General features: G+C 45.2%; 1 protein-coding gene across 1 annotated transcript in view; it reads right to left on the reverse strand.

The window, feature by feature from the left end:
• Positions 1-9807: 9807 nt before the first annotated feature.
• Positions 9808-26284, reverse strand: part of Igf2bp2 (insulin like growth factor 2 mRNA binding protein 2) — a 152787-nt gene continuing 136310 nt past the window's right edge. Inside the window, exons 11-16 of the mRNA XM_027951478.3 lie at positions 21377-21445; positions 20442-20558; positions 16381-16455; positions 14425-14556; positions 12477-12590; positions 9808-11311 (exon numbers count right to left, since the gene is read on the reverse strand). Of these exons, the coding sequence (XP_027807279.1) occupies positions 11219-11311; positions 12477-12590; positions 14425-14556; positions 16381-16455; positions 20442-20558; positions 21377-21445 (600 nt within the window). The 3' untranslated portion in view covers positions 9808-11218. The remainder of the gene's footprint in view (positions 11312-12476; positions 12591-14424; positions 14557-16380; positions 16456-20441; positions 20559-21376; positions 21446-26284) is intronic.

Below are 26284 nucleotides of genomic sequence, written 5' to 3' on the forward strand. Positions count from 1 at the left end.
CCACACGCTTCTACCATGATGTTCTGCCTCACTGGGACCCAGAGCTATGGAGTCAGTCACCTATGGACTGAGACCTGAAATCATGAACCCCAAATAAACTTTTTATCCTCTAAAATTATTTTTGTCAGGTCTTTTGGTCACAGCAACAAAAAGCTGATGAAAACACATCCCTTCTGTGATCAGTAGCCTGAACTGTTCTCTAAAGAAATTGTTTTTCTTTTCTTCTTCTTTTTTTTTTTTTTTAGTACTGGGGATTGAACCCGAGGGTGCTTAACCCCTGAGCCACATCCCCAGCCCTTTTTATATTTTATTTAAAGACAGAGTCTCACTGAGTTGCTCAGGGTGTTGCTAAATTGCTGAGGCAGCTGTGAACTTACAATCCTCCTGTCTCAGCCTCCCAAACTGCTAGGATTATTGGTATGGACCACCACACCCAGCTTATAAAGAAAAACTGGTTATCTGGTTACCTTGAAATGTAATTTACATAGGGAGGGATACATGTTGTTTTGAGTCAATGTAATTTTCTTAGGGTGCTGGGTATTAACCCAGGGCTTCTTTACCTGCCATGCAAGTACTCTACCACTGAGCTCTATTCCCAGCCTGTAATTATTCTTTTTTATCATTTAAAAAAATTTTTTTTCAGTTGTAGACGAACACAATGCCTTTATTTATTTCTCTTTATGTGGTGCTGAGGATCAAACCCAGGACCTCACACATGCTAGGCGAGCATTGTACCGCTGAGCCACAACCCCAGCCCTTTTTAATTGTTTATTAGCACAGTTAAAGCTTATCTTACCCATTTCCTGGCTATTTCTTGTTGGTGTCCTGATTTCTTTTAGTGAGAAATTCTAGAATTAAGGCACACTACTAATGTTAATTTCTACCAGATTATTTGTTCTCCCAAGTCTTTGCAACAGACTAGGAAATGATTTTCTTTGAATTAAAAAAAAATTGTTTTAATGTCTTCCATTTCAAATATAAGACAAAGTTCTTTCCTCTTTCTCCTCTTTTTTTTTTTTTTTTGTACCGGGGCTTAAACCCAGGGGTGAGTAACCACATCTCTAGCCCTTTCTATTTTTCATTTTATGACAGGATCTTGCTAAATTGCTCAGGCTGGTCTCAAACTTGCCATTCTCCTGCCTCACCTCCCAAGTTGTTGGGATTATATGCATGTGCCGCCACACTTGGCTTCCAAGGACTTTCCCTTCCTCCCTCCCTCCCTTCTTCTTCTCTCTCCCTTCTTCCTCTCTCCCTCCCTCCCTTCTTCCTTCCTCCCTCCCTTCTTCCTTCCTTCCCTCCCTCCTTCCTCCCTCCCTCCCTCCCTTCCTTCCTTCCTTCCTCCCTTCCTTCCGAGATTGAACTCAGGGGCACTCAACTACAGCCACAACCCCAGCCCTATTTTGTACTTTATTTAGAGACAGTGTCTCACAAAGTTGCTTAGTGCCTCACGTTTGCTGAGGCTAGCTTTGAACTTGCAATCCTCCTGACCCAACCTCCAGAACCACTGGGATTATAGGCATGCACCACCAAGCCTGATCCAAGGTTTTTCTTGATCTTATACTGTAATACTGAAAATCTTGGTCACTAACTACATCAATGTAATTATTTTCCCTAAGATATACCTATTTTAGTTTCAAAAAATATCAATACCAGCATAACTATTAACAAGGCCACTAAATGGAATTTAAGATTTTTACAGTGCTTTTTATTTTTAAACTATCTCTAAAGATTTGCAGTGAGAATAGTTTTATTTAATTGTTTTTGTAGTAATGGGGATTGAATGCAGGGGAGCTCTACTACTGAGCTATATCCCCAGTCTTTTTTGTTTTTGAGGTAGGGTCTCACTAAATTGCTGAGGCTGGCCTCAATCTTGTGATCCTCCTGCCTCAGCATCCCAAGTTCCTATGATTACAGGCCTGTGCCACCACCCTGGCCACCCCCCCTTCAACCCTTGCTGTTCCCTGTACATTTTGTATGTCTTTTGGTCCTTATTTACACATTATTTTTGAGATTTATTATTACTAATATATTTTACTTCCTCTCAAAAGGTGATTTTTGATAGTTAAATTAAGTTGTAAATTTAGTCATTATAATCAGATTTGCAATAACTTGAACATTTCTAGTTTAATTAAAGTAGTTTTAATGCTTTAAGTCTTTTTTTTAATATGAATCTCCTTCGGCTTTATTTTTCAGTTCATAGAAATTATTTTCATATAATTTTATTTAAGAAAGGCATTTAAATTATCTGGATCCTTGCAAATGAGAATTTTTCTGTAGCTTTTACCCATGAAGGACAATTCAAATTCTTGAATCACAGTCTTCTAAAACTTGTTTTCTGGCACTTACAGTAGAACAGAGAGATCTGCAACTAGCTTGCTTTTTGCTTTTTTATTTTGAAAAACTTGTTTTTTTTTTTTTTTTTTTGTAAGCCTATTAGAATTTGTATCCTATCCAAAAACTATGCCAGAATCTGTTTAGGTCTGAACATTTTTGTTGGGCTGCATTTTGATGCTGGTTTGTTGCTATAACAAAAACCCTAATAACGGTGGCTTCAAGATAAAATTTTTTCTCTCTACCAATTTGAGTCTGGGCAGTGCAGCAGTGACGTGGCAGCTTCTCAGTGTCAGGAGCCATCCTGGACACTTGGCTTCTGTTTTGTGGATTGCAATGGCTGTTCCAGCTTCTCCATGACTCCCAACTCCACGTCTACATCCCTTCCAGCAGGAAGTGAGAAGGTGTAAGCACCTCCCTTCCCTTCACCGTTGAGTTGGAAAAGGTACATTTCTGTTTTTTTCACAGTGGTTTCAGACCTGGTGGCACTGAAGGTTTCTTTTTCCTGTTCTGCTTAATTTCTAATCTTTGCCAATTTCTCTTGCTTTTTGGTATTCAGATGTTTGGTGTTTTGAGTCTGTATTTGGTGCTATGAAGCTTTCATTTTTTCTTGATATTCAGTGAGAAATGTGAAAAGGAACATTGCTAACAAGATTCAGGGAATCCAGAATCGAGAACAGGATTTACTGAGTTCACAGAGGGTTCTGTAAGTAGTCTTGGAACCGCATAGTTAGTAGTGGAGATTATTAAAATTCATATTGGAAGTCATTGAAATTACAGGTAAATTAAGATAAGGATTAGTTTGATTTTAGTTTTTCACTCAGAGTTTGCCTTGATCACTAGAGGTTATTTGATGCAAACAGAAATATTCTTCATTGTTTATTGTCAGCCACATCTGAGAGAGCACTGAGGCAGTGTCCCAAAGTTTACTAGTGGGAAAAAACCCAGCACCTTCAATCCATGACCTAATTGCTGTTTTTTTTTTTTTTTTTCTAATTGCTGTTTTATAACATAATACTGGGACCTTGAGGTCATTAGAATATAATTTTGTCTGAGGCTCTTCCCTGGTACCAGCTCTTTCTGAGGAAGCAAGAGCTGTTAAGAACAACTCAATCATGACTTCTAGAAAGACAGTGACCTTATGTGGGTGGTATGAGCTAGAGTAGAAAATTAACCTGCATAGGACACATCTTACATTTCTATTCATCAGCACGTTAGGGGAGTGAGGAGAGGAAATGAAGGGCAGCGGCAATTGACAGCATCCTGGGAATGTGTTAGCACTGTTATTCAGCCTTAGCAGTAGTGGGCCAGAGAAACTTAAGGGTAGGCTTTCTAATACTAGGAAATACTTTCATAAAAAGACACATGGGGAGAACTCTTGTGACTCACATCCTTCCTAAGCCTGTAGGAATAAGTGTAGGCCAAATCCTTTCACACTCTCCAAGTCCTTATTCCTTCTTGAGCTGCTCATTGAATCATCCAGATGCCAATTTTTCCACTTGCCCTGAGAAATCCAGTGTTTCTCCCCCCTTGCCTCCTGTCCCTATCACGTTGCCCTTTTCCTGTCTAGGGCTCAATCTTTCCTTTGATTCTTTGGTGAAACCCCTCTATGTTTTTAACTGTTCTATCAATTCTCAATATTTTTAAAGTTCTCCCTCTGTGCTGAAATCATCTTCTGATTTGTCCCCGAATTCTACTACCATTCCTTCCCAAGTTCATGCTCAAAGAGTCAAGAGTGGCACGGGTGGGAGCTGAGGGGAACCGGCAGGACAAAAGTCAGGACTGATTGCCTCGTCTGGTGAGATGTTAGCAGGTTAGACTGCAGTGGGTCATAGATCCAAGGGGTTTGATCCAACAGTGGGGAGGGGCCGAGTGGTGTAGGCTAATGATTAAATGCTTTCATTAGTGTAGGTTAATGAGCTTAGTCTCCATTTAACAACTATCATTTTATTTTTCTTTAGTGTAAAATCACGTGTAATTAGGACTTTCTGGAATGTTAGGAAGTCTTGTCAAGACAGAGAGAGTTGGGCTGGGGATGTGGCTCAAGCGGTAGCGCGCTCGCCTGGCATGCATGCGGCCCGGGTTTGATCTTCAGCACCACATACAAACAAAGATGTTGTGTCTGCTGAAAACTAAAAAATAAATATTAAAAATTCTCTTTCTTAAAAAAAAAAAAGAGAGAGTTGGAGGTTTCTAGCTGAAGAAGTTACTACTAAGTCTGTAATGTTCTGAGTCCATGTGGGTGAACAGCTCTTTTTCACAGTGAGATGGGACTGGATGCACTTTTGTAGATGATGGCCTCATGCTGGCACTGCCCTTGGGAAGCTCCAGGGCACCTAGCCCAGGTGCCAAATAACCCAGCATTTGTGTTCTCTGAAAATGGGTCGTTAGAAGAAAGTCTTTGCCAAGGGACAAACAAGGCCAGCTGGTCTCGTTCCTCCTGTCTCTCCACATGGTCTCCCCTTCATTTCTGCAACCCATGATAAATTTTGGAAATTTATCATGTAGGCTGGGTACTATTAGTAACTGTGCTATTCTATCTCCTGGTGAAATTACTGATATACCCTTTGGAGAACTGGCTATAATTTTTATTTCACCTTCATAATCGGGATCAATTACCCCAGGACTTATCATAAGTCCTTTTAGAGTAGAAGAGCTGCGTCCCAATAATAAGCCTACTGTTCCTTTGGGAAGAGGTCCTTTTACCCCTGTGGGAATGATTTGAACTCCCATTTCTGGAGTTAGTACTGCTCTGGCGGAGGCGCAGATGTCCAACCCTCCGCTCCCTCTGGTTTGTCTGATGAGGGATCTGATGGACAATGTGTCCTGGGCACTACCCTGACGGGGTTGCTGGGTTCCTCCAGTGCTCCGTATATTTGTGGTTTTGGGCCCCGGAGCATTGGGCCCCGCTGTCCATTTTTTGGCAATGGAGCCCGATGCCTTTCTCCACGATATCGTGGATAAACACCTGGTCCTTGTTCGTTTTTTGATAATGGAGTACCCTCTATGGTGGTTTGAGAACGGCATTCATTAGCCCAATGTCTCCCTCTACGGCATCGTGGGCAAATACCTGGTATTCTACTCCTTTGATACCTAGTTTTGTTAAACCCTCCTCCTATGGGGCAATTCCTTTTAAAATGTCCTGTTTGTTCACAATTGTAGCATGTTCTTGGCCTGGCATCTAAAGCCTGTTTTACTGCAGCTGCCACAATTTGCCCTTGTTCATTAATGTCTCTGGCATCTAAAGCCTGTTTTACTGCAGCTGCCACGACTTGCTCTTGTTCATTAATGTCTCTACATAATTTAATATATGTGTTTAAATCTTCATGTTTCCATGGTCTAATGATATCTCTGCACCAACGATTCACTTGCTCATAAGCCATATGTTTTAGTAATGGCATTGCTTGTTCTGTATTTCCAAAAACTCTGGTAGCTGTTTGAATAAGCCTATTTACAAATTCAGCATAAGGTTCATTAGCTCCTTGTATTACCTTAGATAATTGACCTTGTAAACCTCCATGTCCTTGTAAAGTCTTCCATGCCTTAATTGCATCTACAGCAATTTGTGCATATACACCAGGATCATATGCAATTTGTTGCTGCTGATTCTCATAAGGTCCCTTTCCTAACAACATATCTAGATTTCTCTGAGGATAACCAGCTGCTGCATTTCGCCTAGCCGTCTCCTTGCAAAATTCCTCATTGGCAACCTTCCATAACAGGTATTGTCCTCCATTTAGCACAGCTTTACACGTATTAGCCCAATCTGCTGGCGTCATGTTCAAGTTGTTAATGGATTCGACCATGCTTACAGTGAAGGGTGCTTGAGGACCATAGGTTGTTACAGCCTCTTTTAGCTGCTTCACTGTTTTGAAATTTAAAACATGGTAAACTCGCTGCCCTCCTGCCTCAAATACAGGGCATGTTAATATTTGAGATCTTGTCTCAGGATCCCAACTATCAACTGCGGGGGTTGGGGACCTCCCAGCATATGGAGGTGGCCTTGTTAGTTGGACACTTACAACCTCTGGTGATAGAAAAGTGTTAGTAGCAGTCTCCTGTTGTAACTTTCCCCCTGATGGCTTTTTCTGTTTTACACTTTCTTTCTCTGTCTGACTAGCTTGAGAGGCCTTCTCTTTTACTTGAATCTTTTCCTCTGTCTGACTAACTTGAGAGACCTTCTCTTTTACTTGAATCAATATGTCTTCTCCTTCCTCTACCATTGTCTGAACTGAAGGCTTTGGACTAAGCAAACAAGATACGAACGTCCACAATGGCAATGTGCCAACTGGCAGAGTCCCTGGGCTTTTCTTTTCTATTCTTTTTAAATCTTCACCATGATGGTTCCATTGTGATATATTTAACAACTCCTCCTTAAAAAGCCATGGGCTACATTTTTGTATTGTATCAACGTATGCCCTGACTGTTCTTGATTTTACTGAGATGCCTCCTTCCTCTAACAATTTACTTAACACTCTTTCAGTTTGTTTTTTACTAATTTCTGATCCCGTATTTCTACTATAATACAACCCAACAAGATGACGCCAAACAAAACCGAGACAGAATGAAATAAAAAGGGAACAACAAAAAGTCATTATAGCCTTTCTATCCTCCTGACATGTGCATCCGTCCTTTCTCCCTATGTGTTCCTCAGACGTAAATAGTTTTTCCTCAGATGTGAGCGGTTTTTCTTCCGTCTCACTCATCTCCAGGGACAGGCAACTTAAAACAAAAGTGAAGCAAAATAAAAGAGGAATCTTAAAATGGCTACCCATCCTCTCGCCCTGCCCTCAGGGGCGAGCAGTTTCACTTACCCTCAGTCGCTCCCCGTGTGAGCCACCAAATGCCGCAGTCTGGCTGGGCACAATCAGGAGCCACTTGTCAAAAGAAACTAACTTTATTTTTAGAACCACACATGCCAAACAAAACAGCCTCTCAGGAAAAATCCTCAGAGCCCCAACTGCCACCACCAGCTTCCCACAAGCCTCTCTCTCCACCTCCCACAATCCTCCTGCTCTTGAGGCCGATTGGCTGGGTCATGTGGGCGGAGCCAAAAAAGTCCCCCAATGAGCAGCTCTGTGGTCTGAAAGGGCAGGGAAACAGCCCAATGAGCATCACTGCAGAGGAGCCAATCAGCTAGATGTTGCTGGGGCCGCTGTGAGCCAATCATCAGCCGGCAGCTGGAAGTTTGCTGGCAGCTGGAAGTTTGCTGGGGCCCCTTCGGCTGTGGCTCTCAACACATGTGGGTGAACAGCTCTTTTTCACAGTGAGATGGGACTGGATGCACTTGTGTAGACGATGGCCTCATGCTGGCACTGCCCTTGGGAAGCTCCAGGGCACCTAGCCCAGGTGCCAAATAACCCAGCATTTGTGTTCTCTGAAAATGGGTCGTTAGAAGAAAGTCTTTGCCAAGGGACAAACAAGGCCAGCTGGTCTCGTTCCTCCTGTCTCTCCACATGGTCTCCCCTTCATTTCTGCAACCCTAGGACAATCTGAGTGCTTTGTACCAGGGCGAGCCAAGCATCATCTTGGCACCTCCCTCCCTTTCCCACACAGGTTCATAGACAAATATTTTGGAAATGGGTACTTGAGGAGCTAAACTTGAAATTCTGCCATCTGGAATAAAGGCCAAGGAATGAAACCAGAGGGACAGAGACAAGAGGGTTCTTTTTTTTTTTGAGGCTCCTGTGTCACTTCTTCCCCTCCCTGATGTCTAGTCTTGAGAGTCATTACCAAGGTTATTTGCCTGTACCTGAAGTCCTTCCTTTACAGATGTGTTTTTCTTTGTTCACTTGATATGGCTACCTCAACCCAAGGAATGGCTTACAGTAATATCCTTGGTTGCCAGGAACCCCTCGATTTCTCTTGGACTGTCTGTCCACCAGAGTTTGTTTCCACCTGAGAGGGAAGTGGGTTTGAATTCTAAATAGAGGAGGGGCAACATGGAGCCACAGGTACAGGGGTTTCCACATGAGGGGACCATCTGGCCCTGTCCAAGTTCATGCCATAGCAGTGAGAAAAACAGTGGGGGGAATAGCTTGGAATCTACACACTGTAAAACTTAAAAAGTGAAATCGGCATCACCAAGATTGGAAATAATGAGAAACTCAGGAGAGGGCATGGGGCATCAAGGGTGCCCCATTTTAAGTGATTTAGGAGGCACGTGGCTACTCTGGAATCCCATGAGTTCACCATCTGCCTCTGCTGTACTATGAATGTCACCCCCAAAAGCCTAATTGACCATTTCTGACAGTCAAGTACTAGGTCTGTTTTGTTGAGATGGGGTCTTGCTGTGTTGCCCAGGCTGGCCTTGAACCCTGGCACAATAGACCCTCTGCCTTCAGAGTAGCTGGTACTCCAGGAGCATATCACAGCACCTAAGTATTAGATCTTTGTCCCCAAAACTGCATAGACTTTTAGCAGCTATCTGTGGTGGACCTCATAGGTCTATGAACAAGCTAGCTTATAAATGGAGCAGGATATTGTTTCCCACCATTTCATGGTATATCAGTAGGCATGCCAGGTACAGCTCCCACCCTCCAGCCCAAGGTGACTCCTGTCCTTCTCTGACCTCCCCAAACACTGCCCATGAAGGGTGAAGTACTTGTTCCCTTGAATTGTTGGACATAATGACAGAGACCTGTCTTGCCTAGTTCAATATGCAGCCAATCCATCTCTCTAGTTCTGTGGCTGTCAAACTTAAAAGCACATAGGAAATCACCTGGAGGGCTTGCTGAAGCAGACACCAGGTCTCACCCTGACAAGTTTTGATTCAAGGCAGACCTGCAGAATCTGTTTCGTTTTTGCAGTGTGGGGAATGGAACCCAGGTCTTCGAATGTGCTAGGCAAGGGCTCCACCCCTGAGCCACATGCCCATCCCTGAGAGTCTGTTTCTAACAAGTTCCCAGGTGATATTGAGGCTGCTGGTCTATGGACCACTGATCTAGCTCAGCTTCTCCCCCAAGGCTTTTGTGGACAAAGCCTCCTCAGAGTAGCTTCTCAGGGCCTGGCTGCACAGACTACCTTGTTTCCCCAAGTCCTTCAGAGTTGGGACTTGGCTGACTTTGTGATTGTGACAACATTTAGTAAAATAAAACACCAAGACACCAGAATCTTGTTAGCTGGATATATTTCTTTTTTTCTTTTTTTTTCTTTTTTTTGTCACAGAACACTGTTTGCAGTAGAGGAAACTGGCATTGCAGTCTGGTGGTATAATGGCTTGTTCACATAAACCAGTACATGTTCATCCTTTAGCGCAAAAAGCCCTAATGGCGCGTACCCTATTGAAATTCAGGACATCTCCAATATTTTCTCTCTCTGTTTTTCTTTGTTATCTTTTTTTTTTTTTTTCTCTAAATAAACACTTTCAAGGTTTGTCCAAAAGAAGGCCATATAGGTTCTTGGCTAGCGGAAGACAATTCAGAACAGCTGTTGCACACTTGGACTGTCACCTTCTCCAGGCTGGCAGTTGATATCTTATTTTTTTTCCAACTCATTTTTATTAAAAAAATAAAAAAATGCTCCAACTATCAGTTTTACAAAATCTCTAAGGGAAACACAAGAGCAAGGTGCTGAGGTAAAAAACACCTGAGGTAGCTTTTTTTTGTGTGTTTTTCTTGTTAAAAAAATCTGTAAATTTAACGCCCTGGGCCAACAACCTTGTGTAAATTGCTGTTTTCCTCCACAATTTTTTTTTTTTTAAAAGAAAGAAATCATTTCACTGAATGTTGATGGCTTATACACCAAAATGTAAAAAGACAAAATACATTCTTTCTTTATGGAATTTTTGTTTGGTTGACTGGTGGTTTGGTGGGTTCCTGTTTTCCTCTTCCAAAATGCTAGGACAAGTACCATTGACTCTTGTTCTTTTGAGTAACCAAGTGTAAGTTGAGGCTGGTTTGTGTGTTTCACGTTTGTTCCTTTTGTGTGATGTGATACTCAGAGCACTGCTTTGCCTGGGGGGTGCGTAGATACAGGGAATCAGACAGTGGGATGAGGGAATTCAAAAGAGTCAGGATGGAGCAGGGGAGGGGGGGAAGGAAGGGGAGAGATAAACAGAGAGAGACAGAGAATTATATAGCAGTATGCAAAAAACCAGTTTAAAACCTGTGAAGCAAAGAGAAATGGGTGTGTGAGCTAGACAGGGATGAAGTGGGACAGAGTCCCCTCTTCAAGACGGTATCCCTTCTGTTGACAGACACAGGTGATCCAGAACTGCCATGAGTGTCCTTCGACGGGATTTCTCTCTGGGTGAATTTTGTGTGGGTGGCCTAAAAGTTCCTTTCTACACCGTTAGACCTCCCAAAGACTTTAAAGTCTAGAAAAGCCTGCTTTCTTTTAAAAAAAAAAAGAAAACAAAATTAATCATTGAGTAAAAATTGGAGTTAGTTGAGTTATTTGATATATTATTTCTAAAATATATTAATGCTGCAGGCACCCTGTGCAACCCACAGGCCACATATCTTAACATCTTTCCCCTTCTAATATGTACACACATGTACAGAGACGATTTTCCACAAAAAAGTAAAGGGTGTGAATTTTGCTTTGCTTTGAACACGTTCACCTATGTTAGTCCAACTAAAAGGGATAGCGTCATGGGAGTGGGGGAGAGATCTGAGTGAGGGGAGGTGAATGGCTGGGAAGCCTGCAGAAGCTGGGGGAGGAAGGTGGGTGGCTGGGCTGGTGGTTCTGGGGAACCCAGCCTTCCCTGTGCCCCTCCTCAGCCCCAGGTTCTCAGGGCCTCTGCAGGCCCTGGCTGCCTCCGCAGACTTCTCATTCCTCAGGATGGTCTTTGGTTTGCTCCCGATCTGCTGGCTGTGTTTGGTCTCATCTGTCAGGTGTTGGGAGGGCTACATTCATCCGTTGTTTGCTGGTGCCTGCGGGAGCCTCACTTGCTGCGCTGTGAGGCGACTCCCTGAGGGTATTTCTGCTCCTGCTGCTTCACCTGTTGTACAATTTCCCTGATCTTGCGCTGTGCAGTCTGCAGCAAGGGAGAGGAGGGGACAAGGGAAGAAAGGAACCCAGTTCTGAGGATGCACGGAGGGGTAGGGTCTGGGACTTGGGGAAGGGTGGGATGTTCAGATGTCACTTCCCCTGGATCCCTTATTCCAGGGCTTTTTCTCCCTAGAAATAAGTGGCAGAGGTCCCCTCCTTTCCACTCCAGGTTGCTGGATGGAAGATAACCGGGTAGAGCCCCAAGAGCTTCCCATTCATGACCAGAGGCCAGGACACAGCAACAGGCAGCCAATGACAGGGTCTTGCAGAGGCCAGACAGCATCTGGATCCTACTGTATACACCTGAGCTGCACTCAGGACCACCCATCTTTCCCAGATACTACCCTGAAAAGCTGGAGCACTAATCATGAGCCCCAGCCTGACCCTCAACCAAGGGAGATGCCTGCAGAATGCACTACAGCAGCCTGGCTGTTCAGATGTTTTCCTGGGGTGCTGAGGGCCCAGGTGGGTATAGCCAGGGCTCTGATTCCAGGAGACCCAGGCAGAAATCTGAGTGCACCAGGCAGGCCGCAGGGAGCGCAGACTGCTTGTCTTTGCTGGCTTAGGATAAGAACAGGGACTACTCTCTCCCAAAACCAAACCAGCAAAAGCATCCAAGAGAACTAGGCTACATTTTGCTGCAGTGCTGGCCTCTCCATATGAAAGGGAAGCAGCTACGTGGAGAGCATGCAGTGATGAGGTGAGGAAGGAGAGAGCAAAACAGATCCAAGAGCCTAGCATGGTAAGCATTTAACCTTTCGCAGTGAGACTCTAGCACCTGGGTCTGGAGGGGGTTGCCTGGTATGTACCTCCTTGCAGACCAAGGCTGTGACTGAGGCCTGGGTGGGGAGGTGAGGTTGCTGAGACCTCGAACCTGAGCCTCTTGGACTGGCCTCAACAGTTTCCACTTTCCTCAGGCTCTCCTAGCATCCCTGGGGGACAGCAGCAGTAAGAAGGTATAGGCGCTGCCCCTGCCCCGCCCTGTAGGCATGGCAGTCCCTGAAGAGCCAGGAGAAGCAGGAAGAGGTTCGTGTGTGTGTGTGTGTGTGTGTGTGTGTCTGGGAGTGGGAGTGGGGGGTATCCCAACCACCTGACAGACCACTACTTAGGCAGAAAAAAGGAAAGAGACTGGGCCCTCGCAGCACAGGTACCTGGCTAGCAAAGAAATGCCCGATAATTCTGACGATCACTTCCTGGTTTTCATCTGGTGTTTGGTCGCGAGGCACAATGACTTCTGCACTGGTTAAGTTCTGCAGTTCATTCACCTGCGGAGGGAGAAGAGGCAGTGGGCTGGGCGGCTTCCATCTCCCATCAAGGCCAACACTGAGGCCAGGAGGGAAAGGGAAGGGGCAGAGCAAGGAGGAGACACCTCTCCTTTCCTTCAGTCTAGGATACTCAGCTTCCCTGCCTGGCCACCAGAGGTCTGTGGATTTGGGCCCTGGGAGGCTCAGTGACAGGGAGAGGGAGTCTAACCCTCATGCCATGGGCTGCTTCTGGGGCTGAGTTCTCTGTTTCTGGAATTTACATCAATGTAGCTCTGCACACACAGAGACCCTGGCTAACCAGTTCACCAGGTAAGAAGGCCACTCTTCCTGGAATGCCCTCCCTGGGTGCCCACCAACGGTGACCCCTCCTCTTGTCTGACTCACTGCGGTAAACTCTTCCTTCTAATCAGCTCCCACTCTGCACCCTGCTTTCCATTTTCACTCCAGCTATTAAGTCTTGCTTTTGCTGTTCCTGGCCTTGGGCTGCTATTCTCTCTCCTTGCCAATGGTGACATTCCTATCTCAACCCATCTCCTGCATTCTGTGGCTGCTCCTTGTGCCTCCCTGCTGCTGCTTTCCAAAGACACTGGTTACTTCCTGAGGGCTCATTCTCCCTCCTCTGGCCCCTAGCACGATTCTGAACTCAGGCAGGTTCAGCAAGTCTTAGTGGACAGTGGACAGTGTCTGGAGACACAAAAAATTCAGTGATTGGTTCTACAGTAACCAAATAGGACATCCCAGGGCTTAGGATTCTACTCCCTGCTGGATTTGTTTTCTTCTGTCTCTTACATTCCAACTCTGCCTAGGCTCAGTGTGTACACCCTGGGATGTGGACTGCATTCCTGGACACAGGGAGTGACGTGCATACCATGTAACTGGATTCTTTTGCATAAAAGTGACTAGAACTTGGTTTGGAATCCTCTGTAGGAATTTCCACAGAAAGAACTTCGTAAAAACAGCAAACATACACAGGACTGTAGACACCTCCTCCCCAAGTCCTACCACCCAACACAGCCTCCTGCCAGCATGTACTCTACTGTAAACTTCTCAGGGGCCATCTCCACACTAGACAAATATGACGTGTTCCAGAACATACATGTGTCCAACAAACCACTCTGTTCACTCCTACAAGCTTCAGAGCTCATGCTTTGGCATCTTCTTTCCTTTCTCTCCCCTTTTCTCCCCTCCTTTCCCCTCCCTGTGGTACTGGGGATGGAACCCAGGGCCCTGTACATAAGAAGCACATGGTGTACCACTGAGCTATGTCCCCAGCTCTTGTACTTTTCAAATTACTTTGTTATTGCCACCTTCAGACTGAAAATATAGATAATTTTTTAAAAAATTATTTCCTTCTTGTCCTCCACCCTATTGCTGAGCTAGCTCTGCTGTACCAGATGGCTGTGTTTGGGAGTTAGCCAGAAGATGGGAACCACGGGAGGGAGAGTGCAGAACACCAGACCCTACAGGCCTCTGGCCTGGAGTCCCAGCTGGTTCTCTGCCAACTAGGCTGGCAGATACTCTGGGTGGAGCCCTACCCTTTTATTGCCTGCTATGCTTGTATGTGCAGGGTGCAAAAGATAGCTTCCCTGTCTTAGGGGAGTGGAGCTGGGACGGTGGTACCGGGCACAGGAACCTGGTGTTTTTGGCATTAGGCTCAGCACTGTGGAACTGGATCCTAAATTCTAGAGTAATACTGAGATTCCCATGTGTGAAATGGCTCAGATGCCAGGAGAAACTCTGTTAGCCTAGGACCCTGTATATTTCAAGGGACAGTAGCCACAGGGATCAGAGGGACAGGTCAACCAGGTGATGGAGTAAACCAAAGCAGACTTACGGTCTTGCCACCTTTGCCAATCACACGGCCAGCTGTAGAAGAGGGCACTCTGATGTGGGCTTCCAGCTTCACCTCTTCTTTGGGGTTAAAGAAGTTTTCTTCTTTCAGTTTCCCAAAGATTCGTCCCTGGGCCTGAGAAAAATGTGACTGGTGACTGAGTCAGCAGATATTCATGCTGCTGTGGGAACTATAGAATCCAGTGATGGGACATGCTATGTCCCTGCCCCCACTCTGGCCAGACATGCGTGCCTCAGCCCTCACAGAACTGGTCCTTGTGCCTGCTACATTGGCCACTGTGCTGTGAAACCTGTGCCCCAGCATGCTCTGTCTTTGTGGGTTGCAGGTGACCCCCTCCTCTAGAAGTGTTGTGTTGTCGCTGGAGGTACTGGCGAAGGGCCAGAACTGTATCTTATTTCCATATTCCTAGCACCCAATTATTATTTGGTTGATTGAATCTGTTAGGGCATTCTTTTCTTTTTTTTTTGTTGGACTGGGAAGCATATAATTCAGGGTGTTCTTAACTCCCTCCTGCCAGGCTATGTGCAATTATTAAAGAATGGAGAAGGATGAAGGTGAAGGTGGTGGTGATGGGATTTGATGAGTCTGAGCTTTTTTTTCTTTTGGTGCTGGGTATAGAACCCAAGCAGCTTAGGCAAGCGCTCTACTACTGAGCTACCGCATTCCGCATCCCTAGACCTTTAAATGCTTTTAAAATATTTTTTAGTTAGACATTTTATGTGGTGCTGAGGATTATCCAAGAACCTCACATGTGAGAGGTAAGCACTCTGCCACTGAGCCACAACCCCAGCCCTAATTTTTTTTTTTTTTTTTTTAATATTGAGTCAGGGTTCTCCTAAGTTGCTGAGGCTGGCCTTGAAGCTGCAATTCCCTGCCTCAGCCTCCCAAGTAGCTGGGTTGTAGGCATGTGCCACCGCACTTGGTTTGAGTTGCTGTTTGATGTCTTACTTTGAAGTTAATGTAGCCAAGAAGCTAGAGTTTGCTTTATTTAACTTAAACAAAACAAACAAACAAAAAAACAAGACTAATTCACACAATCTAAAATTTATCATTTTAAAGTACACTTCAGTGGTCACTATGTTGTGTGACCACCACCACTATCTATCTAGCCATTTGCCTAAATTAAAACCCCTATCCCCATTTGCTGACAACCACTAATCTACTTTGTCTCTGAATTTGCTTACTCTGTGCATTTCATATAAATGGAACCATATCCCATGTGCCCTCATTTCTGCCTTCTTTCACTTGGCATGCTTTTTTCTAGGTTCATCCCTATTCACAGCATGTTTGGTATTAGTCCTTCCTTTTTAAGGCTGCATAATATTCTATTGTATGGATATAACACATTTTGTCTACTTGCAAGTTGAAGGGTTATTGGTTTTGAATGGTTCTCACATGTGTTAACTTTATCCTCTCAGTTAAATTTCAAGAATTTTAAAATTATAATAGGGTTATACTTTTATAAATTAAGATGTGTTTCTGGCTTTTAGAAAACCCATTTTTTTAGGAAAAAAAAAAAAGAAAAAAGAAAAAAGAGGTAAAACCACAACACCACCACCACACACCTCACCAGAGAACTTTCAATATACCATGCCTTTCCCCCTGTGCCCATGTTAACGATCATAGTTTGAAGAGTGGTGATGATCAAATGAGTCTGAGATAGTCATCCTCAAAACCATGGGTGAGGAATCAGACATGATGGAGGAGTTACCACCTGGATGGGGCTTCAACAGGTGACCTCTATTTCCTTGGAGAGAAGGGAAGGAGGGCTTTCTAGCAAAGGGAAATGTGCAGAGGGGACAGCTGGGAAGGGACAAATAATGATTCTGAAACCCATGAGTAGCAGCTGGGAGTGAAACAGATGGTGAGCCTCCAAAGAAGAACCTGACCATGCCTCTGAGGTGGCTTCCCTGTGCCCACAGTCTGCAGGACACTGACCTTGAACTGCGCTTCTGGTGGTCCAGTGATGATGACCATCCTTTCACTGACATCTGGGCCTTCTGCTGGGGCGATCTGCAGGTCACAAAGGAAGAAGACAATGCTAATGTCAAACCCCTCCTGCTTGTCTGGGTGGAAGGCCTACACGCTAGTATTACGTAGCTCGACAGGGCTTCTGCCTCTGGACCTGCTACTTTGACACCACGCTGCCTCACCCTGGGTCTTAGGAAGTTAAGTCCATAATGCTCACTATCAAGATTGGGTATGCGGTTCCTGCCTGTCTCTGCCCTGTGCCCCAACAGTGACTGGCCTCCTTTCACCAAGCCACATCCTAGGAAATAACCAACAAGTCAATAACTCTAGGGATAGGGAGGTTTACAGTTCTGCCAACCCACCCAGGGCTTAGAGGGAAGGAACGGCTAGTCTGCTGAGGTGTTAAATTGGAATCCAGTTTGCAGGAATAGTCAGCCTGGTTCTAACTCCCAGCTCCATATATAGTTAACTGTAAGTGACAATTGAGTTAGAACAGGTGTGGCCGGTACTGTCTCCTTCTGGCAAATCATTCATAAGTACAACAGCACCAGAGCAGGAACCAGGACACCTGGGTTCCAGTCCTGGCTCTGCAAACTCCTCCCCTCCCTTACCTGTGAAAGATGGATATAAGCTCAGACCCCCTCCAGACTCCCAAGGTTCTTTGTGGGTCTGAGCTCTTCTATAACACGAACAACGGACCCAGCAAGCATTTTTGTTAGAAGACCTTATTACATATATTTTTTTCTCGCACATTATGCCTTCTTCCAAAAAGCTTTAAAGTAGTTTTAAAAAATAAAAAATTCAGCCAGGTGCAGGGGGCAGCTCCTGTGGTCCCAACTACTCAGGAAGCTGAGGTAGGAGGATCGCTCCAGCCCAGGTGTTTCAGAGCCACCTGAGCCATGGGGCAAGATGCTGTCTCCAACCCCAAACAAACCAAGTAAAAAATTAAAAATTAGTAAATGATTTTGTTTCTCTTAGTAAACACTTCAAGCCAGGCTCCTCCTGTGGACAGACCTACATTCAAATATGCTCTGATCCCACTCTGCTCTAGGAGGAGGGACACATTTGAATCTCTGGCCTTGATTACTTTGTATGAAAATGAATGTGACACATAGGTGACCGACACTGAGTTTCTCGGGGACTGCCTTTAACTGTGGACAGCCTTTTCTTTCTTGGCAGCAGCCTCAGCACATACACCAGACAGATCCAGGGGCAGGCCACACACAGGCTAGCCCTGCCTCTACTTTGAGATCCACAGCTGGCATCAAATTGGGGTTTTATCTCAAAGGGTAAATGAGAGACCAGACCACAGCCACAGTGAGTCCCAGCTTCTACAACACCCAAACTGAGAAGGGCCAAAGGCTGATTAGTGATTCATGCTGATCATCTGTTATGGGGTCGCAGTTTGCTTCTTAGTGACTCGTGGCTGCTTTGCTCAGGTTCTGAAACTCCTGACAGCCCTACTTCCCAGCATTCACCAGCCCAGAACAGATATCTAGAAGCTGCATGTGTCCTCCAGCAGCATCAGAATGGCATTCCATAGGCTCACTCCCTCTGGAGGGGCAGGAAGAAGGACTCTATCTTATGGCTGAAGGAGACAGACCTAGAGATGCAACATGACTGAGGGGTTGGAACAAGGATCAGTAATCAGTGTCCTTGGCTAACACTGTCACCCACATTTTCTGGGGCATTCAGAAGCTGATGGGATGCTCTGCAGGTAAGGCAGGTGAAAGGAGCTAAACTCCTGCCTGTAGCCAGGGCATCTCCAAATCTCAGCTCAGCCCACTCCCCTCCCAGCATTCTACTCTCGTGGATGAGAGTGGAGTTCTCTCCCTGCCCCGGCAGCATCAAAAGTGGCCCGTTACAGCCTCTGAAGGGGATCTGTGGAGCTAGTGATACCATTCATCTCACTCTGGAGCTGGATGTGTTTAGAGACCTTCTAAGATAAAGGAAACTAGCAAAAATCAGATTTTTAAACTTCACAAATACTTGGCTTTCTTTCCTTCTTTTTATGCTATGAAAAGAGGCAGGCCTGGGGGAAGGAGAAGGTTTTGACCCAGCATGTAAAACTGTCACCCAGTAGCCAGGCATTTATTGTGCAAGTCTGTAATCTCCACAACTAGGGAGCCTGAGGCAGAAAGATTGGGAGTCAGCAACTTAGTGAGACCCTGTCTCAAATAAAAAGGGATGGAGATGTAGCTCAGTGGTAGAGGACCCCTGGGTTCAACCCCCAGTACAATATCACCTCCCCCCCAAAAAAATCCTAAACCAAAAATACTGTTGCCCATCCTGACTGCTTCCTGGTGCAGCCCTTCTGTCTTTAGCAAAGAGTCCATGAGCAAAGTGACACACCACCACTCAACTCTGCTTGGACATAGGACTGTAAAAATGCTGTGAGGTAAAGTCCAAGGAACTGATCTCTCTCTCTCTCACTCTCTCTCCCCCCACACTCTCTCATTATCCTAGAGGTCCTGCTGGGAATGATTCTGAAAGAGCAGTAAGGTTGCTGTGGGGGGAAGCACTGGACCAGGTATAGGATAACCTGAGCAAATCACATCCTTCATCTCTGTGGCCTTAGACAAGTCAGCAGAACTCTCTGGGCCTCATTTCTCATGTACAACAGTAAGTGGAGAGGTACTTCTGTGGCTGACCCCAGTGGGCACTCTGTATTCCAGAGGTCAGTGGGGTTTGTATCTAAGCTCCAGTCCTGCCACTTAGGTGCCTTGACAAGCTGCTCTACTCTCCTCTCTTCTCAGCTGAATAAAGGAGGGAGTTGAAGAGATGATCCCTCAAGTCCCTTTAGTTGAGACTCTCATTCCAACCTCTGCATGGCACCTCAGACCAAGCACTGAACACTGGGAAAGGCCCTCAGGGTGCAGCCGGCCACTCATTGCTCCTCTATATTTTCCCCATCCTACCCAACGGGGTAACCAGCACCTGCCTGTCAGCACCTGGGCCAGGATCTCATATGACAAGTTGCTGGAGACAGGCTCCTGCGAACCCCATCTCAGGGGTCTCATTTAGTTTGGATATGGGTCTATAACTACAGGTGAGAAAAACGAGGCTTGAGAGGGGAACCACTTTACTAAGATAAAATCCCTTCCTGGTCTCACTACAATCCTTATCCTGCGCTGCCCAGAACCTTTGTTTTTGTTTTCTCTCCAGCACACTTGCTGTGGGAGAAAATCCAGCTCTTCTTGGGGAGAAAGTGTAAGCATTCTTTCTCTCCAAGTCATGAGACTTCTTGTTCGGAATTCCGGGTTGTCTCATGGTAGCAAATTATTTTCCGTAACAACGGAAACTCTGTTTCCCAAAGTGTTTTCATGAGGCTTGGGACACGCTCAGCATTCTGCCCGTGAGTCAGAGCTGATAGCTGGGCTTGGAGCAGGACCAGGGTCGAATAATCCTTCCCTTTCAGCTTCTCTGATCACTCGGGCAGGCAGGATGTGGGTCTATAACGGCAGCCATGGCTGTGCTCACAACTGTTTCCATGAACTAAGAAGCTAAGGGGCTCTCTGCTCAGTCCCAGCTTCATATCAGGTCATGTCATCAGCTTTAGTTTATCTATGATTTTATCATTGCTTTTTTAAGAGTTTTTTTTTTTCATTCTAATTATTTTCTCATAGTTTAAAGGTCCTTGAAGTGCAGACTAATAAAAGCACCAAGGCACTGATAGATGCTAAGCACTTACGTGTGCTGCATTGAGTCTATTCCCTTAGCCTAGGAGCAACCTTCAACCTTTCTTTATCTTCTTCTTCTTTTTTTTTTTTTTTTTGTGGTGCTGGGGATTGAACCCAGGGCCTTGTGCATTTTCTTTATCTTCTTGAGAGGAGAATGAAATCCAAAGAGGATCAGGCTGGGTTGTATTAAAACATGTACATTTTTTTTTTTTCCTAATTCCACTAAGAGGAAAGATGGGAGCAGATGGGAATAGTCTTTGAAGCAAATTTTCCAGATCCTGTGGGATTCTGTAAGAGTTGCATGGAACTAGCACAAGGAGGGAGGGACATGGGGATAAGCAGCCTTACCTTGATGGAAGCTCCAGCAAATCGAGCCAGCTGTTTAATGTGTGCCCCTTTCTTCCCAATGATAGCACCCACAGCCTGGGTTGGGATGAAGAGATTCACAATCTCCTGCTCTGGATACTGGAAAGGCAAGAGAAGACAGAAGATATTCTAACAGGGCACTCTCTCAGGCACTCAATAGTTACCAAGCACCTTCTGTGAGCCCCAAGGTGGGAAGGCTCTGCGGTCAAAAGAAAAGGCCAAAAGGACACACTAGGATCCTTCTGTGGCTCTGCAGCTGAGAATAGGACTGAACCCAGGCAGGATGACACTGAAGTCCATGTGCAAGCTCCTCCTGAGCATCTGAACTGGTTGTTTGTGAACAGCTGTCTGTTCACCTGGGTGAGTCTGATAGGTATTTCTTCTTTATCTTTACCCAAGAAATCAGAACAGTTATTAAAGGACAAGGTCCTGAGGCACTCTGTTAGGGGGCAATGAAAGCTGCTCGGACCGTTGTGCAGCCAGGAGCAGCAATTTCACAAGGCAACTAAACCTTCCCCGACCAGGCTTCTTGGTGACTGCCCAGGAAAATAGGGAACTCACCCCTCCCGGGACCCTGAGATAGAGAGAAGGCTCCTGGACAGGGTTGCCAGGGGTCCCTGATATAGGGATGTGAAGGAATGACAACCCCATTTGCTAGACTTTGGTCACAGATCTTTGAAGCCTTTCATTAGCACAACACTGCCTCTTAATTGACCTCTGGACTGCTCACTGGTGGCAGGGTGTATGTGGAGGCACCAGCAGAGCCAGGCAGGTTGGTATGCTTATGCTCTGACACATGGCACTCCCAGATGGCCCAGAACCACAGCAGACAGCTCTTGGCCAGTCAATCAGGGGCCATATGGGTCAGCTCTAGGCACAGGAAGAGTGGCAGCTGGGCAGAACTGAGGGGCACTTACAGAGTGATGATGTGGGAACGGGCTGAACTGGTGATGGGGGTACAGGCTGGAGAAGTATCCGGAGTGTGTCTGCAGCATGAAGGAAATAATCATTCGGTGACAGGGTCCCCAAGGGACAGCCATGTTACTCATGCATGCAAGATTTCTCCCATGCAACCCAGGCTCTCTACATTATCAGCCAACCTCACGGTCATGTCCACACACCTGTCCATTTGTATCTTGGATTTCTCCTCCAATTTCCCTCCTTGGACCACTTAATATTTTGGCAAGATATGTCCGGTCAGAGTGGCCCTCTGGGCTGAATATTTATCATTTTTCTTTTAAATATATATTTTTTTTAGTTGTAGATGGACACAATACCTTTATTTTATTTACTTATTTTTATGTGATGCTGAGGATCGAATCCAGTGCCTCATACGTGCGAGGCAAGTGCTCTACCACTGAGTCACAATCCCAGGCCCTAAATGTTTGTCATTTTTAAGCCAAGTCATGCTTTAGGTTTGATAGGAACTTAGCATGGGACCATTCTCTCTCTGTCTCTGTCTCTCTCTCTCTCACACACACATACGCGACCTGCCTTTTGGGTAGACAGACAGGGCCAGTGGCTTCTATTTTCTGGGGAATTATGAGTTGTGGATTACAAGGAACAGAGAGTACTGGGACAATATCCAAGAGTTATTCAAACCGAGCAAATGTGTTCCTGGGAAGACAGATTAGTTAGCCCCATCAGAGAATTTCAGAAGGAACTGAGAGATTGAGAACAGAGAGACTGTGAAAGGGGAAGAAGAAAGTGAATGAACAAATATGTTGTACATGGACATGGGAAGAGGGACGCAGGGAAAAGGAAGGAAGATGTGGACAGAAGAAAATAGAGCTATTAGGAAAATCAAAGTTTGAAAAATAGTTGCTTTTTAATTGAAAACCTACTATATACCTAGTACTATGATAGATATTTTATATCTACTTATGAGGCCTCAATCTCCACAAAAGTCCTGTAAGACAATTACATGTCTGACTTTACATATTCTTTGGGCTGACCAAAGTCAGCAAAGTCTAGTCAACTATCCTCTACATAAGGCCAAGTAAATACTGGTTTTACCATACAATAAATGAGGTGACTACCTCTGGGCACCATGGCCCAGCTGCCCCGAACAACAGCCCCCCAGGAAAAAAGTTCCCATAATGTCAGACATGGATGGGAGCTAGGATTAGGGAACCTAGCTTCATTCGGGGGTCCCTGAGCAAATCTCATGGTGATGTGCATGTACTTACTCCTTAATTTCCATCTGGACTCAGCTCCCAATTACAACTTCACCTCATGACTCATTAAAGACAAAATGAAACTTTTTTTCTGATCCTCCTGCCTCAGCCTCCCAAGTATCTGGAGTTACAGGTGTGTGCCACCTATGATTAAAGGTGTTCTCCTTTGGAGCTCAGAGAGAGAAGGCAGAGATGCGGCATCGCGGCTCTTAACGCAAGCCTTGCTTTGACTTGGAAGAGGCTGCAGTGCTGCCTCCTGGCCACAAGAGAGTGCTACAAGACCAGCAGTTCAGGCAACCTTGTGCTCAGAAAGAAGATGGGTGAAGAAGTTTGCTGCTTTCCTGAGGATTCCTTGGGAAACACACAAGTTCCAGACCCTTCTCTGTGTAGGTTCTTGTCCAGGAAAAGAGTTCCTTCAGCTTTCTGCCCAAACAAAGCTCTATCTGGGGAAAGGGTGCTTCTGTCCTTCTCTCATCTACAGTGTTGTTTCTTCAGCTTTCATAGCAGAAATAATTGTTTTGAATTGTAATCTGCTTTTTCCTTCCAAAACCTGTGTGAGGCTAATAGATGAGCCACAGTGTGGCTCCTATTCTGTGTTCAAATGCTCCAAACATAAACACTATCAAATTTAGACCTACCACTTGGGGGAAGGAAAGTTTTTTTGTTTTGTTTTGGTGTTTTTTTAATTAGCTGTAAAAGGATAAGAAGGACAAATTCCCTTTTATTTATGAGTCACAGCTGTAAGATTGTCATAAGGAAAGAATCCTGAGCTCAGCAATCAGGCGCTTATTTCTAGCTGAGGCTGACATTGGCCCCTGTGTACACAAGATGGTTTTTAGAGTCAGAAGTCCTGAGTCTGAATCACTAGTTCTGCAAGTTGGGATGAGTTATTAAACTTTTCTGAGGCTCATCCGTAAATCAATTACATTTTATTTTTTTCCAATTCTGGTGACTGAACCAGGGTCTTGCACATGCTAAGCAAGGGCTCTACCACTGAGCTATATCCTCAGCCCAATTACAAATAATATTTAGAACCAGGCGCGGTGGCGCACTCCTGTAATCCTAGTGGCTCAGGAGGCAGAGGCAGGAGGATTCTGAGTTCAGAGCCAGCCTCAGCAATTTAGTGAGGCACTAAACAACTCAGTGAGACCCTATCAGCAAAATAGAATAGACAATATGATTAATGTATGTTCATTCCATGTATGTATTATATATCAAAATGCATTCTACTGTCATGACTAAAAAAATAAATAGGGCTGGGGATGTGGCTCAAGCGGTAGCACGCTCGCCTGGCATGCGTGCGGCCCGGGTTCGATCCTCAGCACCACATACCAACAAAGATGTTGTGTCCGCCAAAAACTAAAAAATAAATATTAAAAAATAAATAAAAATTTTAAAAAAAATTACAATATAGGGCTAGGGATGTGGCTCAGTGGTCATGTGCCCCTGAGTAAGTTCAATCCCTGGTAACTCCAAACCCCTGCAAAAAAATAAATAATATTTAGATTTCTGTATTATTGTGAGGGTTCATGCAACTGTTTATTCATTTACTCAAAAATGGAATACCTACAATGTAGGAGGCACAGTTCTAGGTGCTAGAAACACAGTTAAAACACAATTTTAACTGTGAATTATGTTCTACTGGGGAGGCAGACATAAAAGGTACCTTCAGACAGAGAACAAAATGAGAACAGGCAGCTGGGGAGCTGAGGAGTGGAATGGCGACTCTAGCTGTCTGGTGAATAAAGTTCTTGGAACTTTTTTGCAGATGAGATGGAGCCTTATGCAAAGTCCTGGGGAGGGAGCTGGGGGTGTGGCTCAGTGATAATTGCTTCCTTAGTAGCCTGAGGTCCTGGGTTTGATGCCCAACACACACATAAAAAAAGTCCTGGGGCAGGAATTTACTGAGCAGTGTTCTTAGAGGTCTAAAGCCAGGACAGTAATAGCTTGTTTGAAAACCAGAAAGAAGGCCGGTAGGTGAAAACAGGAGAATTCAGTTAAGATGTGAGGGGGAGGCAGGCAACATGAGATCACTCAGGGCCTTGTGGACCTCATCTGGATATGGATTTGACCCTGAGTACAATGGATGCTCCCAAAGGGTGTTGCATGACCTCCAAAGGGGCCATGGGGATGAAAGAATCTACCACCAGACATGCATGGGCTGCATTAACAAGTGTATTTGTCTATAATGAAATGCACATCTTCTCAGAGCCCACTTTCTATTTTCCATCTACCCAAGCCTATGCAGAATCTAGCCTCAAGTGAAAGGGGGGTTTTAAACATGTTTCCTTATCAAAAAGTCACCTGTCAACAACTTGAAGAAAGCAGGTTACAGTCATCCAACATCTAGCCTAAGGCCTCAGTGGACTTGGCAGTAGATCAGGAATCTGACCCAGTGGTACAGCTGGACTCACTGTCTCAGTCATTGTATGTGAGAGAAACTATATTTTTGAGTGTGTATAGAGCAGGGAAAGGTGATGTTCTTGGAGAAGGTGCCTGGCTCCGGTGTGCCCCACACCTGCCAACCAAGGGGCAGTGGCAGGGGGTCATTATCAAGCTCATTTCAGGCTCTGTCTGCTTTTCCTCTGACTTTAACTATGTTGGGGTGGGGAGTGGGGTGGAGGGTAAAGTATGTATCAAGCAAATTTATGAAATTCAAGGGAGTTATCACCTATTGGGCCTAGTTTCCTGGCAGAACTGCAGGGTTTAAGGTACAGGTTAGACCAGCTGATACATGATACAGGTGATACTCTGAAGCAGAGGAAATGAGGGGCAGGAAAAGTGAAGAGCTGGGGAAGGGACAGTGCAGAGGGCAAGGGCTTCTGCAAAGATGAGAGGTGTTCCCCCTGGGAAAGAGAGACCGAGGCCTGGGAAAGGACTTGGCTAGAGGAGGTGTCATGAACACGACGTTCCAAGATTGGGAGGGTGAACTTTCTATCCCCCACTGTCAAAGTGCTGTTCATGGTAGCTTTTATCTACCTCTGTGTGTTCTCTTAAGACAACCTCAGAAACTGGTGGGATAGCCAGAGAGTAGAAGCAAGATTTGAACACAGATCTCTGAGTCTGACTGTGGTCCAAAATCTTAGGCATTACACCCGACACTGTGCACATCTAGAACATTCTGAACTCACTGGATCAGGTGGTGCTGGGGGAGCATGTTATGAAAGAGCTCCCCTATGTATTCATTAATATGCCCTCTGTTGAGTTTATTTAAACCTAAGAAGGGACAATTCTAATTCATTAGACATATATAGAAAGAATCAGTGGACTGAGCAAGGCAAACCAAAGACAGCAGTGAATTAATGCAGGGAAGAGGGAGAGCTTTTTGATTTGATCCTAGTGAGACTCAAGATGCTAGTAGCACTTTGGTAAATCATGAGCCCCCTGCCATGAGAAAAAAGACCAGTTGGAGAATTACAGTGATGGTTGGTTAAGTAGAAACTCAAGAGAGGACAGACACATTGAAAGCCCATGAACACCTCAGAAGCTTAACCTGCACAAAACAAGAACAGAGAGCGGGGATCGGATGACAAGAAGAGTGAGGTTTACTCTCCATAAAGTGGGAACTCCAGGAGGAGAAAACAGAGGGATGGAGAAAAAGTGATACTAAAGTTAATTACTGCAGAGAAGGAAAAGATTTTCCTGAGC

The sequence above is a fragment of the Marmota flaviventris genome, chromosome 8, assembly GCF_047511675.1.
Source record: "Marmota flaviventris isolate mMarFla1 chromosome 8, mMarFla1.hap1, whole genome shotgun sequence".
Classification (NCBI taxonomy): Eukaryota; Metazoa; Chordata; class Mammalia; order Rodentia; family Sciuridae; genus Marmota; species Marmota flaviventris.